The sequence below is a fragment of the Opisthorchis viverrini genome, assembly GCF_000715545.1.
Source record: "Opisthorchis viverrini unplaced genomic scaffold opera_v5_42, whole genome shotgun sequence".
Lineage (NCBI taxonomy): Eukaryota > Metazoa > Platyhelminthes > Trematoda > Opisthorchiida > Opisthorchiidae > Opisthorchis > Opisthorchis viverrini.
This window is the reverse complement of record NW_008751698.1, coordinates 256,377-271,818: the sequence shown is the minus strand read 5'-3', so window position 1 is coordinate 271,818 and position 15,442 is coordinate 256,377. Positions and strand designations below refer to the sequence as shown.

Below are 15,442 nucleotides of genomic sequence, written 5' to 3'. Positions count from 1 at the left end.
GTTGGGGGCAACAGGCATCTACATTAAGGCAAGTAAAATTATACTAGAGGTATATTCTGAATTACTGTCCTAGACAAAAAAACCTGCGATTGTTATTAGCGTCTGAGAGACACACAACAGCACAGACTGTACTGTAAAGAAAAAGATGGCCACTTTGGACACGAAATCAGCCAAACGAATATTTGATTCAATTGTGAAGTCATACATCAGAAAATGATATGTCTACGGCAGCACACATGCGTTCGTGAATCCGTGTCACTAAAAAAGAGCGAAGGCGCTTTATGTCTGGGGGATACGCCGTGAAAGTGCAGGTGTTTCATCATGTTACATGCTTCATCAAAACGAAAACACCGAGTTTTAAAACAAAAATATTTTGCAGCAACATTGTTTGTGTACAAAACGGTTTAAAGAACCGTACAGAATTTTACGGACCTGAGCTCTCACAGATGATTTGATTTAGCTTATGAAGATTTCTAGATAAAATAACTAGGTGACAGCTAAAGAAAAATAACAATTCACTATCATCAAGCACCCTGAAAAGCTGATTTTTAACCCTTTCGCTTAGATGAGTCACTGTGTTTGACCTAGCCATAGAAAGTATGGGCTTCTGAAGATTATTCGTATAGTCCGATGTAGAAACAGCATTTTCGATAAATGACAGCTGTTTTCTCGAAGACCATGATAACCGGACTTTTGAGACTTGTCGAATGGGGCAGCTGAAAGAGCGGAAAATGTGATTCTACACAAGCGTTTTAAAGTTTTTTTTCACGTGAGCAAACAGAGACGTTTAACTTAGACAAATATACATCAAAAGAGTTACATATGTCCACAGGTTCGTCGCACATGTTAGTGCAAATTATCGACCAAATATCAGTTCACATGTTCTGTTCTTATACATCCGTAATTTACTATCGGAATCATATCATGTTTTACCATCGGGATTCACTCTATTTTACGTGTGAAATTTAACGTGGACCGCACGTATCATGTATGATGATTCGACAGAGGTTCGGAGACCGGACTGAAATGAATGGCCATATTCGACGTTATTACAAATGCCATATCAGTCCTCGAACCTCGAGTGTGTTCTTAGGCCATAATTCGTATATCAACCAATGCATTGTACTGCAGAAATTTAAAACCGGCTCGAAAAGTTGACTTTTTTTATTTTTCCACCCTTAAACTCAACACGTGGGATAGTTCGTACGCAATCACTCAGGTCTATATCCTGAAGTTTCTCTTCCTTCAACAGTATCTGTGCTCTAAAGTTCATTATACCAGCATCTTTCTAGGGAAAAAAAGAGCCCTCAGATATTATTGGGAAACAGAAGTATTAGTAAGCAGAGGATTTCGGCTCACTGCGCCCTTCATAATGCCGGTCATACGTACTTGGATTTAGATAATCAGAACTTGGTTACATTAGTTATTTTGTATGCATTTTGGCATCGAAAACTGAAACGAAGTGACTTCTGGCATAGTTAATCTACTTAGCATGGGTTAATTTTCGAATTTCGCACTATACAAATGTTTTAGAAACCTCACATGAACACATTCACAGTCACCCACGTAATACGACCAATTTCGAGGGAGGACACATGTTATTTTTGTGACACATGATTCCGTCCTACATTTAGAACTCTTCTCGTTTTGCTTCGTCTAGCTCGCTGTCCACGGTGGATCGGTTGCATTTTCATTCGTACAGGGGCTTGTTTTAGGCGCGGTAATCATATGATTTACCTAGTTCTTTACAATGACCATTTTAGAGAAAGAATTAATCTCTACATTTACCACTGGATACATTTCCGACTACCACACCTTAAACATTAGTGCAGCTGACGCCAGAAACTGATGCTGAAAACTAGCATTTATACCGATTCAATAGGAACTTTAAGGACAAGTTCGGAAAATTTAGAGACGAATAGACATCTAATCAGAGAGTTGTATGCTTTTTTGTTGTTTCTGCCGACATTTCTACGGTGAAACCTCCTATTATAATGGTATTCGACGTCTGCATTCTGTTCCTGATTAACCAGTTTGTCATGACATTGCCTGATTCACCATGTGCTTCTGTCTCAGTAACCATCACATTGTTTTCCCTTGCCACAACAAACTATTTAATTTCCTAGAATAGAATAGAGTACAAGGGCAGAAGAGAATGGTATGTTGCAGTATGAGTGTGGTGTATGCTTAACACACCTTAAACTGATGTAGAGATATTTCGGGCTATCACTACCTGTAACTTCGTGGGATTTTCGACACCCCTTTAAATCAGCACTACCGAGGTAGTCGACGCCTGGAACCGAAATCGCGTTCACAATACTTGTCAGATTAAGTGCCCGTTACCGTGAGGATAGGTGTAATAGCATTACCACTTATGCTTTTGCTGTCGTTTTTGAGTTCCTCTACAAAGATGTGTAAACTTTGCGTCAAAGATTTCCCTTACCCTCATGCTAAAGAAGGGTACATACTCTCGACTAAGGTTTCATATTTTGCGCAGAAGTGTGGAGCTACAATTTTTCTACCTATGCGAGCTAGAATAGGTGATATTATTGGTTATTTACTTCAGAATAGAATAATCAATGTTCGTTGTGTGTATAGTTCCTTCACCACCACATGCAGGCAGGTGAAAGGTCTAAAGTTTGGGTATACTTCAAAGGATTTTGATGGTAAGGAATTTTTGTTCCACAAAATAATATTCAGAAAATAGAGTACACCATATTCCAAAGGCTCCTGTTTTACACCTTCTACATAGTCGATTAGGGTGACCTGCCAAAATCATCCCAGTCAGAGTACTTTTGTCCAGAAGTTGACAGTGGATTATTGACTGCTCATTTGTTAATAGCCAACTTCCCCACTGGCTCCTCATATAAGTCTCACATTTATCTTAGGGAATACTCTGATTTGAGCGCCAGACTGGGCAACACTGCTCGGGCACATACTGCTAAATTAGGCAGTATTCCTGGATTTCCAGGACTCGGTTGACCGGTTTGTTCTCCTTGACACGCTTGTCCATCAAGGAATGCCCCAGAAGTTCGTGGAAATGGTAATGGAAGTGGAGAAGGTGAAAGTGCTTTTGGATAAATTGAACACGTTGCTCTTCTCTTTCGCACCCAGTTTTTACTCACAATTTGTAAACTCAAGCTCATGCACACGTGGTAACTGAAAGAGCTGCTTACAAGAGAGAGAGAGAGAGAGAGAGAGAGAGGCCGGTTAAACTGAAATTCTCAGGTACACGCTCTTCAAGGGGTCCTACAGTTTGAATCATACTTTTGAAGCATCTTTCTGCACAACCATATCAGACAGCAACTGATGAGGGGATGTGTTAAAATTATTTGACGTAATTTGCTGGAACTATGGGAATATTATTATCCCTTTAGATCCAGTCACATACTAAGGGTCTGACATCTTTGACATGAGTCTTTCCGCCGAGTGATTATGACGATATGCATAGGATAGAACAGAACACTAAGGAGACAAAAATCAAGAATACTAACACATTTAAGGGGAGATATTTGTAGCTTGTTTGATCATAATGTAGCCTGCAGTTAGATCTCCACTCTTGCAGCACAGTTTGTTTACTTATCGAACTTCCCTTGGTTTCTCTCGTCGCTATGCCCACAGACTACAAAACAAGCCATCATCTGTCGATACTTTGTGAATTACGCCATTTCAGCAAAAGCTCTCCTCTTGATCCCACCTCCGTGTATGTTTGTGCACCGTAAAGTTATCTGAATTAGCAGTTTCATGGATTGAATGAGCTTCATCACCAAATGCCGGAAGCATTGCTCCGAGGTTATCCGTGACACTGAGTTATTGCTGCCATTTTCCTGATGGTACGAATACTATCATTAGCATTATTGGTATTATTGGCACGGCCAACAAATTCTGAAAGAATATCTTTTTTGTCACCAAAATTGTGCGGTCTAATCTGTATTTTAGGGTGTGCGATGGGCACAAAAGTATTTTCAGTGCAAGTAACTGATCTGCATTCTCCTTAGTGTATTCCTTTCGGTTGACAGTCAACCTCTCCTATTACTGATGATAATAAATGAACAAGCATATCCAGCATCAGTGGAACTAACCATGAACTCTGCTTATCCAAAATCTGCGTCTGAACCGACAATCTCTTTCGTTTATACCTCAATATACATTGTATGGTTACGACGGCAAGCAGTTATTCCATTAATACAGGCCACTAAAATTTGGTGCTTTGTGAACTATTTTGTTCTAACTATTTCGCTCCGAAGCACTGTTGCCCAAGTGACAAATCGACAAACTAATTTAATGACACCTACTGGGAGACATACTTTTCAAATGTAGTAATTATCGGACAAAGCCAGTGGTGACGTTGTTTCCGTCAACTAGAGTGTGATTAAAGGAATACGGAATACCGTTTATTTACAACAGTCCTGACCCACGTAAGTCCATTATATTAGGTAACGCGTTACTTTTGCTGATTATTTTGAAATGACGCCCTAAACTACAAAACCTTTGACTTCTTCTACACTTTACAACATCCTTCTGCCTTGTTTTCCGCTGAAAACAACATGTGGATTACACGGTGACGGCGGCTGACGTCCAAATGCAAGGCTCCCTAGAGTGCGTCGAACCCACGTTTCCCGACCGAAGGTTCATAATTTTGTCCACTGCTGTAACTGCACACAATCGAATCGAATAGTGTTTTGGAGACCTTGTGGTTTTCTCAATCATAATATTCTTTTGAATCCACGTCAGTTATGAACGTAGTAGCCGGTTGCTTAGAGAGCCGACCATGCTCACTGCCAAACAGATATTAACTGTTTCAACTTGACCAAACCAGACAAATAATATTGTCTGGCAACAACAGGACTTATAAGAAAGGAATTCGGGGTATCATATATCTTTGTTTGCTCGCATTTTCTTTCTGCGGCAGTACCAACATACATTTTAGCTAACTATATCTGATACCAGAAAGTGCATGGATTTACGGAAAAGAGGAAATTGATTGCAATATGACCTGGGTATCAATTTAAATTAGGAACTGGGTGAATTTTTAGGGGATCCCACACAATTTTGCTTTCAGGGACTGAAGGTTTACTTCAATTCCTAAAGGATACTCCTACTTCTGGTCGGGATTAACCTTACCAAATTGAATTACCAGACACTTATTACTTTTCCGTCTTTTGTTTTTATAAAAAAATGAGAACTACATGGATAGCGAAAGTCCTTTGAATATTCGCGCATTTTCCGCAAATTTTCTCATTACAGCCACCTTCTACCCGGGTCGGGCTTTGACACACGCTGAACTGTCAAGTATATCGACCGAACGTCAAACTGCAGCCTGTCGCTTCCGCGTGGATGTCACCACCGGGGCACAGATATCTGGTCGTGGTGGCGGTGGTGGTGATCTGTCGGACAGCTTGCCAGGCGTCACTGGTGAACTGATATCTCCAACCTACCCTGGCTATCACCCTGATGGGTTGCATTGCGCATACCAGCTTGTTGGACTTCCGTCACAACGTGTAAATCTAGATATTTTGGATCTAGACTTACCTGAAGTAGCCAGCGTGTGAGTCTAGTCGATAGCTAGATGAAAGCCAATGTTTTGATCATTTATTTGGGTTGGCTTGTCACAAAAATTGATATCTGAAGGTTTTGCTTTATGAAAAATACCATATTTCAATTGGAAAATTACAAAAACTCGATAAATTTGTCATACATGGACAACGTATTCAAAACCAAAATACAGTTCCTTCCTGGACCAAAGTTTTTTCCAGTTTGCTAACTTTCTATGGAGCATTCGAATTACTTCATTCTTTATACAATGCCTTTTCGTACAATAGAGTTTTATGCCAGCCAGACTTATACGCCAGATTATGTTTAAAATAATTCACGAGCGTGAATTTCTCATTTAACTGTATACCTCAGTCATCAAGAACGTTGTATTTGATCAGTTGCTAATGCGGTAGCATTAATAAATTATCCTCTCAGGTCGTTTTACGGAGAGGTATGCCTTCAGGAGGACGGTGACAGCATTGACAGAAGAGTGTTTGCGACGCACGCGTCACTTTCGGAGTGAAAAGATGATCATTCGGAGAACTGAGAGACTATCGTTTGAGTGGTCATACACAATTGTGCCTCACTGTTGAAAACTGGATTGATATGGCTTTATGTATGTTATAGCATTCCATCCCACCCGTTAATGTCTGGGAAGTAGTTAAATTTACGTTTTCCAACTTCAGTTGCCGCATCCAAGGTTTATAGTGTCACATCACTGTAACGCCCCCTAAGATTCCAGTCAGGGGCCAGTAGCAGTAGGTTAGGTCAGAGCCCCCGATCAGCTTCATTGCTAATTTCCAGGAGTTTACACCAGAGGATTCAACGAACATCGACGATCAATTTCGACTCAGACCCAACGACTGCTGTGGTTCCGGGAGATCGGCAACGGTTTCTGGTAATAAGGGAGCGAAACGTGTCCACATGAAACGGAAGAAATTATCCACTCATTGGTAAGAGATCATATTTCAGTGTAACCCAAGCGCGCATCATCAAAAATCGCTAAAAATCCACAACAGCCAACATTTTTCCGTTCAACACAGGCCAATCAAGGCTTTCATTGCTGCTATCTCACATTATATCCATTTGAGCTGTGAAGAACACCTATTACGACAAAAAACACATGCGCTCCTAAGGCAAGGCGCGCTTGCTGCATCCATGGAAACGGAGAATTTTACGGCTTTGTGTGAATATCCAGTCATGAAGTTGAATATCTGGTCCAATTTTTCGTCTCAATACGGAATCGACTGCTTTCACCACTATCAAGACAAGGGCTCATTTGACACAAAATACCGGCACTGCTATGTTTGTTTACAGCGAGTAATAACATTTAGCTAGCCTCAATTTGCACAGCACTCTCTACGACAATGGTGTGAGCGAACCTAATCTTCTCCGCCGACTGCCGTATGCGGTGCGTCTGCCGATAGATATTGTTTTCATCACTGGAAGCCTGCACACTGATGGTGAACCATAAGAGGCTTAATTTAGCTGCAGGTATCCACACTCAAGATGCATGTTTGAGAAAGCATTCGGAGCCAGACGTGCATGCATTTGGCATTGTGTCATACATCCAGTTCTGGTGCAACCAAGTTGGCTGAGCTCTCAAATCGTCCAGATGGGTAAGACAGATCCAGTCAGCTAACAAGCCGAGGAATCAAGTGCAAACAAAGATAACCAAGAATTTCAAACTAATATAGGTGATCTCTGGCAAAAGTGATTGAACACATGTAAAAATTGGTTGAGAAAAATAAAATTACACGCAGAGCCCCTTACCAAGGTTCTGAAATGCTGCCTAGTTGTGGTAACCGTAAACGACATTTTGTTGGATGCTCAAAAAGAGCTGCAAGAATGCGAAAATCCATTTTACAAGCATAGAAAAGTTTGAAAAGTTGGTGAAATACACGGGTTTTTGTAGCACAAAGTAGCAGGTTTGACGGCTATGTAATAATTTATAACATTCTTTATTTAACAATTCCTCACTGCCATCTGGATTTGTTCAATACCCATAATGTAATTGTAATTAATTGTGAAGTCCTAGCTTAGTTGGAAGAAATTTTTCGAGACATGTTGAAGCCGTGTTTGTAGTATGGGACATTGCAAAGTGCCCAAAAATTTCACGCTTTTTACCGTTAATCTTACAATATGCTGTAACTAGGTTTATATGGCGTGTTAAAATTCAGAACGTGAGTTCATCTGTGTCCGCTATCATAGTATCTCCTCAGGAAGCATATAGCATCTTATACTTATGCGCCGATTTGTAGTCACCATATTAGTTCTATGAATTTAGCGCATTTTCCTCCTCCGGTGTTGATGTTTGCGGCACCTGTATGGCTAATCACGTGAGTAATCATAACGCTGTACTACTTATCAAAAATCAATGTCTACCAGCGTAAGATTCCATGGAAAAGTAGAGTGATAGAAGCCGCAGAACGATTGCAGTTTGTTATGCATTTTGTCGTGTTTGATGACTGGTTGTTATCTAAAGTTCATGACAATAAACGTTACTGGTGTGGCGAATTTTTTTCATTTTCTCCACTTAGTATTTTACCATATTGTGACCAAATTGAAATTTTCTGAAGCTGGTTCAACAGTACGAAGATTGAATAGCACCTATGAAGGCTTGCTGTCTGTCCTCCGTAGAAAGTAGGAAAAGTGAAAATATTTCATGAGCTGAAAATGTCTTGCCCAGCGATGATATAACTATTTGTTGACTGCATTTCCCCATTTATTCACCGGTGTGTTGCAAACACGGGTGAATACAGTCAATCATATCAGTAGTACTCTAGTTTGTGGGACGTTTCGTCTGCACATCGCAGCGGACAAGGCTAAATTCTTACAGAATGAAAATGCACATGGTAATTCTTAACTCCATTTTATGTTTTCAAAACCAAATTATGCAAACAAAAGTATCTTACAGTCGTGGTTATTTAGGCCGACGTTCATATATTCAAATGTTTACACAAAATTACTTTGAAACGTTCAAATTTCCAGAATAAAGTTGAAAAGGTTTACACCGGTTTATCACAATCCTGAAGTTTAATCCGCTTACCTGTGCAGTTTCCTTGGCCGTTCGTGTTTTCTCTAGTGTCAGGTGCCTAACCACTTACCCATTGCCCCTAGGTAGGTGCAGTACGTTTCCAAGATTCTACCGCTGCTTTCAAATCACGCTGATCATTCAGAATAGGGCGGTGTTAGTCTGAATGTCAAACAGGAACTTCCCTCATATTTTGACCTGTTGTTACGCAGGTGCGTGAATGACAAGTTCTTCGGTTTCCCAAAGCCCCATTTAATAAGCCCCCTCCAAAAAAACTTCTAAACTCAAACTAAGATTGTAGTCAAAATTACAGCAGCCATATGCCAAAAATTAGCTTTTTGTTCGGGTTGGTTTCAGTTGTTCATTTCTTCGTGTCTAGGCTTTAGTCAGATGCATTTTAATTAACCATTTCCACCATTGCTGAGCAGCACGCAAAAGCCAATCCAAGTGTGAATTTAGCATGGAAACTGCGGATTCCTTTTGTAAAAGTCTAGATGGTTCGGAGAGATTCTGGTGAACAGAGAAGATAATGTAACCTAAGACTGGATGGCGTTGCAGTTGGTACAGTTTTAATTTTATAATCCAGCGTAAGGAATATGGAGTATCTGTACCTTGTTGTTTGACTCATATCCCCATTAGATTGGAGGAAGTATTATGGATAAGACTCTGCCGTGTACCCTACAACAGAAAAAAAACTGATGGGCCTTAGTGGACCCACAGTACATTTGGATGGCAATCCCTTTCTCATTAGTGTAAACCCAGTAAGCTTTTCTGAATCATACAGGCAACATATGCGAAAAACGTATTCCATTTCAACGTGTATTTCAGTCGTTGCGTAAAGTCTACCAATATCCTCTGACCTCTACTGGGCTGGGAGATTACGTTGTTCTAGTGAGGATAGAGAAGCAACCGGAAGAATTAAATCTCAAATGAGACTGAGTACCTGTGGATATGGCACAGTGACTGTGACATTGTGGCTAATTATAGTAGATTAGCTGGATTTATTGTATAAAATGGCTTGAAACTGCAAACAAACGTGATAATCCTCAGAAGAACGGGGATTCCAATTATCGTCCCTATCATCAGTCAATCTATCGCAGTCATTTCCGGTTAGGATAATTCTTCATAATGGTGGATTTTGGAATTACCTTGAAACTTCCTTTAGCCTGGCGCACTACTCGAACCAGTTGCCGAAGACATTATGAAAAACTGAGTCACTCAGCATCTTACCTGCTGTACAGCACGCATTCCTGCACAGGTCCGTGCCATAACATGAGTGACTTCTCCACATTTCCCTGCTTTGATTGACTGTGTGGTGCCAACGTAGATTCCCGAATCACTCTTTATATATATGCTTTAGATTCTTAGGCAGGAGTGGCTTGCTGGCGTTAGAAGCACCTACCGCACTGCTCAATGGACCCTGGGGAGTGTCGTGTTGCGCAAGTCCATTTCTGTTCGTGTATATTCCTTCATATGTAGGATACCTCCATAGGCTGGACAATGGACCTGTTCACTGAATATTGAAGTATTCAGAGTGATGATGTACGCTGCACCTAAATTAGTGGCTTTTCTCCAGGCTCGTTTTTTCTAGTCTTTAGCTCCTCATGATTAACTAATTTTGTCAAAGCACCTATAATTTGCGCCTCATAGTACCTTGGTCTCCCTTGTCACTACAGACCGCATCTCAACCAAAAATATACCAATGGTTTTTGATGGCTATCCGAATTCACGAGTGCCGTGCGGCATAATATTACGAATGCAAGCGCTGGTTGATATGTCGCATTCATTTATTTTAGTGGCCGAATGTGATGTCGTATAGAATTACTTGATGGCAATATAGACCCAAAGCAACATGGCTGGCAGGCAGATGCCAAATGATATATTGTGAAACATCATTCCACCAATGCCAGCTGCCAACTTTTGTTTGTCCCATTACAAATTAGGGTTTCATCCTGTATATCATTCATCCAAAAATATTTAAATACCTACCACTCACTTCTTTGATAGACTTGATATCAGTGTATCAAACAGCTGTTTACTGAAAAGCATTTGGACGGCCCAAATCCAGGATTCTTAGAGGCTGCTTACACTTCGTGAGATCATGCGGCATCCTGGCAGTAAATCAGTTGCCCTTATGTACTGTTGTACGGGACAGCTTATAAATCCACATAGTTCAGAGGAACAAAAAATAACATAACTCATAGTGACAAAACCTAAATTTATCGAACATATTTAGATATGGATTTTGCAGTTCGAAAGACTTAAGCAGACAAATTTATTAAATTGAACATGGACTGGGGGTATTTTATCCAGAGTTGATGTTGTGCAAAATTGGCACTTCTGTTTCACTTAACTGATGGTGCTTGATCCAACGATATGTTTTTCCCACAGCTGTTCGTCCGACTACTTGCTATTCTATGATGGGTTGACACCTGACCCAACGACCCCGGTTATTGGATCGCGGTTCTGCGGTACGAATAAACATATTCGAGTTGTATCATCAGGTCCAAACCTGCTTATTCTGTTTGTCACTGGCCCATCCGCATCCTCGTCTACTGGTGGGCAGTCAGCTGTGCAACCTCAATCGTCAACTCGAAGAGGATTTCGACTAAAATACACGTTTTCAGCCGCTCTTTTGCCAGTGGATTCAGCTCAGGAGAACCAGCATATTCGTGGTACAGGTGAGAAATCATTTTGTTTTGGTTACCAACTATAACGTGTTTCTTCAAGAGGTTGTTAAGGTTCATGTTTGATTGTCTTTGCTAAAAGTCACACTTTGTTTATGGCTTCAGGAAACAAATGTATTTATCTTATTCAATGTAATAAAATACGCACACATGAAACGACCTCGAATTCTCATGAGGTAGCTCGTTCCGGTTCATACTTTGTGTGAATACCAATACTCGCAATTCCCGCACATTCTATTTCACTGATAGCTCGCCGTTTTTGGCAGTCATCACACTAAACACACCCCATGCGCTATTAATAGGCGCGCAGCAATCGTTATTTGCACGGCGATATTAATCATTGAACTTTCGTTTGGTCAGAAAAAAATGAGGTGGTTAAATGGCCAGGAAACGCTTTTTTCTAGTAGGCTGAGCTCGCATATTACATTGCTTGAGCTCGCATTTTTACATTTTTCGCTTTTTGCAAACAGTCCTATAAATGTTTCCGACGAAAATACCCTTTGTACTCAAAAACTACAGAAGTCAGTTGTGTTAAAAATTATCCAAAACAAGTGATGCGAACTTTTTCAAAACATTCCAAATCCGGTATCATGGATGCATGCATACATGGGTGACACACAAGCAAACATCACAGTTTTTCTCTGCGGCAATTATTCATCTGGCTCTTATGTACTGAAACTTAACTCCCACTTGCAATCCATTATTTACAATACTTGGGTGGCCTTTGAAGGTTTTCCCACCAAATTTCCCCTGCTGCCCAGTAATTTGGCGGTCGTTTTATGGTAAAAGGAGAAAGCGAAATCATGGGTTCTCACCTTACCACAATTTATGGAAGAACTGAACGTTATTCTGCTTTACGACCACGCATATTTGGAATTCGAGAATGCGGAAAAATGTGTTTCCGCTTCCACCCTGCTTTCGAAATCATTGTGAAAATTTAATTAAACGGCGGAGGATCTATAAGATTTTATCGGTAAAGCTTAATTTGGCTTTTATTTCCTTTTTCAAGATGCCACAAAATTTAGCGATCATTTTAGTTTGATCATTTTATTCCGTAGCCCTCCTACCCTACTTTAGATGAACCCAGTTTCTCCTATCTTTCCCTCATTATGCTCAACCAATGGCAATCGTTGATCGAGAATTCAATTATCGCAGATTTGTGGGAACAAAACTGAACTGCGTCAGATATGAGTTAGTGGGCAAAATTTATCATAGTATTGTCGACCAAGGAAAATGCGAAATTACTGAAGATTTCCGTGTGCACTGAAATGAATGATGGGTTAAAACCAACGTGTTTTACAATGGAAAGGATTTCATCTGTGTTCACTGCCCTAAAAATTCATTGCAATTTTGAGGAAAAACTATCTCCCTTCTTGGACTGGTCACTAATGGCTTCTCCTACTTTTAGTTCTCAGTGAATACCTTTTTTCTAAGTACGTTATTCGTTGCAGCCATAGCTTCATTCCAAGAGATTACTGGGCAGTTACTGTCTGCGGTCAAACCCGGCGGCGTCGAAGGAAACATCTAGTGTTCCGAACTGCGGATTGGTGTTTTGAAACTCCAGAATCCGAGAACAAAAATGGAATCGGTCAAACACTTCCATTTTGTAACAAGTTCTTATCAAAGTTCACAAATTAGGCGCTTCAGTGTCATTCGTGTTCATCTGGCATTTTAGCTAAAATCCCCTGTATTAAAGAAGCATAGTGGTTTAAAATTTGCCTTCTTTGTTTAGGTTCATAATGAAGAGCTGCTGGGTTCACTGAAACACACACGGTCCCTGGCGTTTGAGTGACCACTGATGTGTTTATTTGTACAGATCATACCTATCAGTGTGAGGCTAATTTCTCTTCGGTGGACGGTACTACAGCAGACGTTTAGTTTAGGCAACTCAATAGCCATTCCTGGGAATCGTTGATGACGTAGGTTTAACTGGTATCCCTTGATTTACACAGATCCCATTGATCCGCATGATGGGAGCAAATACCATAGCGGAAACGCTTTCAACGTTGTCCACTCTGATAGACCACCGACTGGCTATGTTTTTACTTATTCTTGTCGGCATGTTGAATGTCCTAATCTGTTTGAAAGCGTCAGCGCTTACCTGATCTTTATGAAGTGCTTTCCACTCATTATCACGCCTCCTAACCATAGATTTTACGGATAATGTTCCCCTTTCCTGTTAAAAAATGAGGAAGTGTTTTGTAGATTCCGCGATAATAATTTAACGTAGACCTACCTTGAACTAAATGGCAGACCGCGGACTGCTGAAATCCTGCTTACCGTAGGAGTGTATTACTTACTGCGCTACCCAGGACAATTAATGTCCATCCCTCTATGCAACCGTCTATCACAACTGATTCTCTACAGCTCTGCCGAAAGGATTAAATTTGTTATCCCCCGTCACCACTGAGCGGTCCCTTATGCAACTTCTACGGCGCTCCAAATAGTTATATGACCAAGGGACATAAGATATTTTAGCATATTTTTCCTGCATGCAGAATCTACGAGTATTTTCCGATCAACGGGTAACTTTGCCACGGTCAGCCGGGTAATGTAGTCTTTTGGAAAAGCCTCAAATTTTGTTCCACCAACCGCAAAGTGGTTTTAATTGAAGCACCCCCATGGAAATCTTCCAATTTTTCTTCATTATGTAATACTTCTTCTACCCCACATCTGCGGGGTGAGAGCCAAGCCCTGCATTTAGTTTGGCGAAGCCTGGCACCGAATTCAAGCAAACCAATCAGATTTTGGCCACGAATGTTTTTAATGCTATGGGAAGTTCTAATGAATCCACTTGTTTATTTTTTGGAAAATCAATTTTCAACTGCCAATCAGTGAGATACGCAGCGGTTTTAACGCTATCCTGGACTGTTAAGGATGCTAAAAACTTAGAAATCGCTTCTACAGTGAGAAAAGTTTTTCTAGGAGGAATTTTACTCTTGAAATGTGATACAACGCACTACCAAAGCTAGCTCTTTCTGAAGGCTACAAATACTCAAGTGTTCACTTCAGTGAAAGAAGCTAGTTTATGCGATGTCTTCAAGTAAGTCACGCCACTGTTACGATCATCAGGGCTTATCACGTTCGCCACAATGCTTCCGCAGAGCAGCCAATCCTATGCGATATCCAATGATAGCCCTTTAGTCAAATTTCCTATCATCCGAGGATGGTCCCGAATATTTTTACAGCCATTTTTTAGGACATCAAGATTTTCCAAGTTATTTTCTGATACCAAGTGCAGATGGTGAAGATGACATTTCGTGTGTACCTTTCTACGTTTGTCGTATTCATTTTGCTTGAGGACAAAACGCAGCTAGGCAGATGGTGTTAATCCTACGTGGTTCCAAATTTTGTCACGTTAGGCGAATATGTGCAACCTTCATATATGGCTCATCATTCGAAATCAAAGAATTTTACACACCGGGCGGAAGAAAAATGCGTTTCTAAAATGAAATAAGGCACGGAAGCAGTAATTAGGAAAACGGCTTCTTAATTAAAGCTGCCTATTTCTGTTGATGAACACGTGATCAGCAAATCCGCAGGCCCAACCCGTTCACCTGTTAGGCTGTATAAGTTATTTACGATGACGTGAGTGAACAATGCACTTTACTGTACCACAATAGAAAGAACTGTGTTGGACAGAATCATTGGAATGATTGACATTTAAGGAAACTCGAGGAAATCAGATAAACTGCTGAATATTGTTGCTGTCAAGATATTCTTATAATGTCAATAATAACATGGGTTGACGGACATGAAATATTTCAGCGTCTAATCACCATTACAAACTTGCGTAAACAGTGAAGCAGAAGGATACAAAAAAGAAACGCGAAGATTAATCCCTCTAAAGCCCGGAGGTAACCATAGGCGTCTGGTAAGTATCAGAACAAGAAGAGATGATATGCGCAGTGTTATTCAAAGTCAGAAATCAGCTTTGGGTGACCAAATATCCGCTGGCGAAGCCTGACAGTGTCCATAAGGATCAGTTCAAATGTTACGGAACTATATTTTTACACTACTATTTGCCATACATATATACTGCATACCTACTCATTTGTTAAACGCTGGCAATGCATATAGCAGCCGGTCGCTTGGTATGCCATGATATTCGCGCTTTACTATCATGTGCATCCGACAGAACTCAGAGGCTCTGGATGGAGTCCCTAAAATGGGGTTCTAGTTTGGA

At 40.6% G+C, this 15,442-nt stretch overlaps 1 protein-coding gene across 1 annotated transcript; it reads left to right on the top strand.

Moving 5' to 3' along the window:
* Positions 1 to 5,189: 5,189 nt before the first annotated feature.
* Positions 5,190 to 12,431, top strand: T265_03070 (hypothetical protein; the record flags this gene model as incomplete). The annotated part of the gene is made up of 3 exons (XM_009167475.1): positions 5,190 to 5,548; positions 10,961 to 11,250; positions 12,334 to 12,431. The coding sequence occupies 3 exons, from the start codon at positions 5,190 to 5,192 to the stop codon at positions 12,429 to 12,431; spliced, it is 747 nt and encodes a 248-aa protein (XP_009165739.1).
* Positions 12,432 to 15,442: the final 3,011 nt, after the last annotated feature.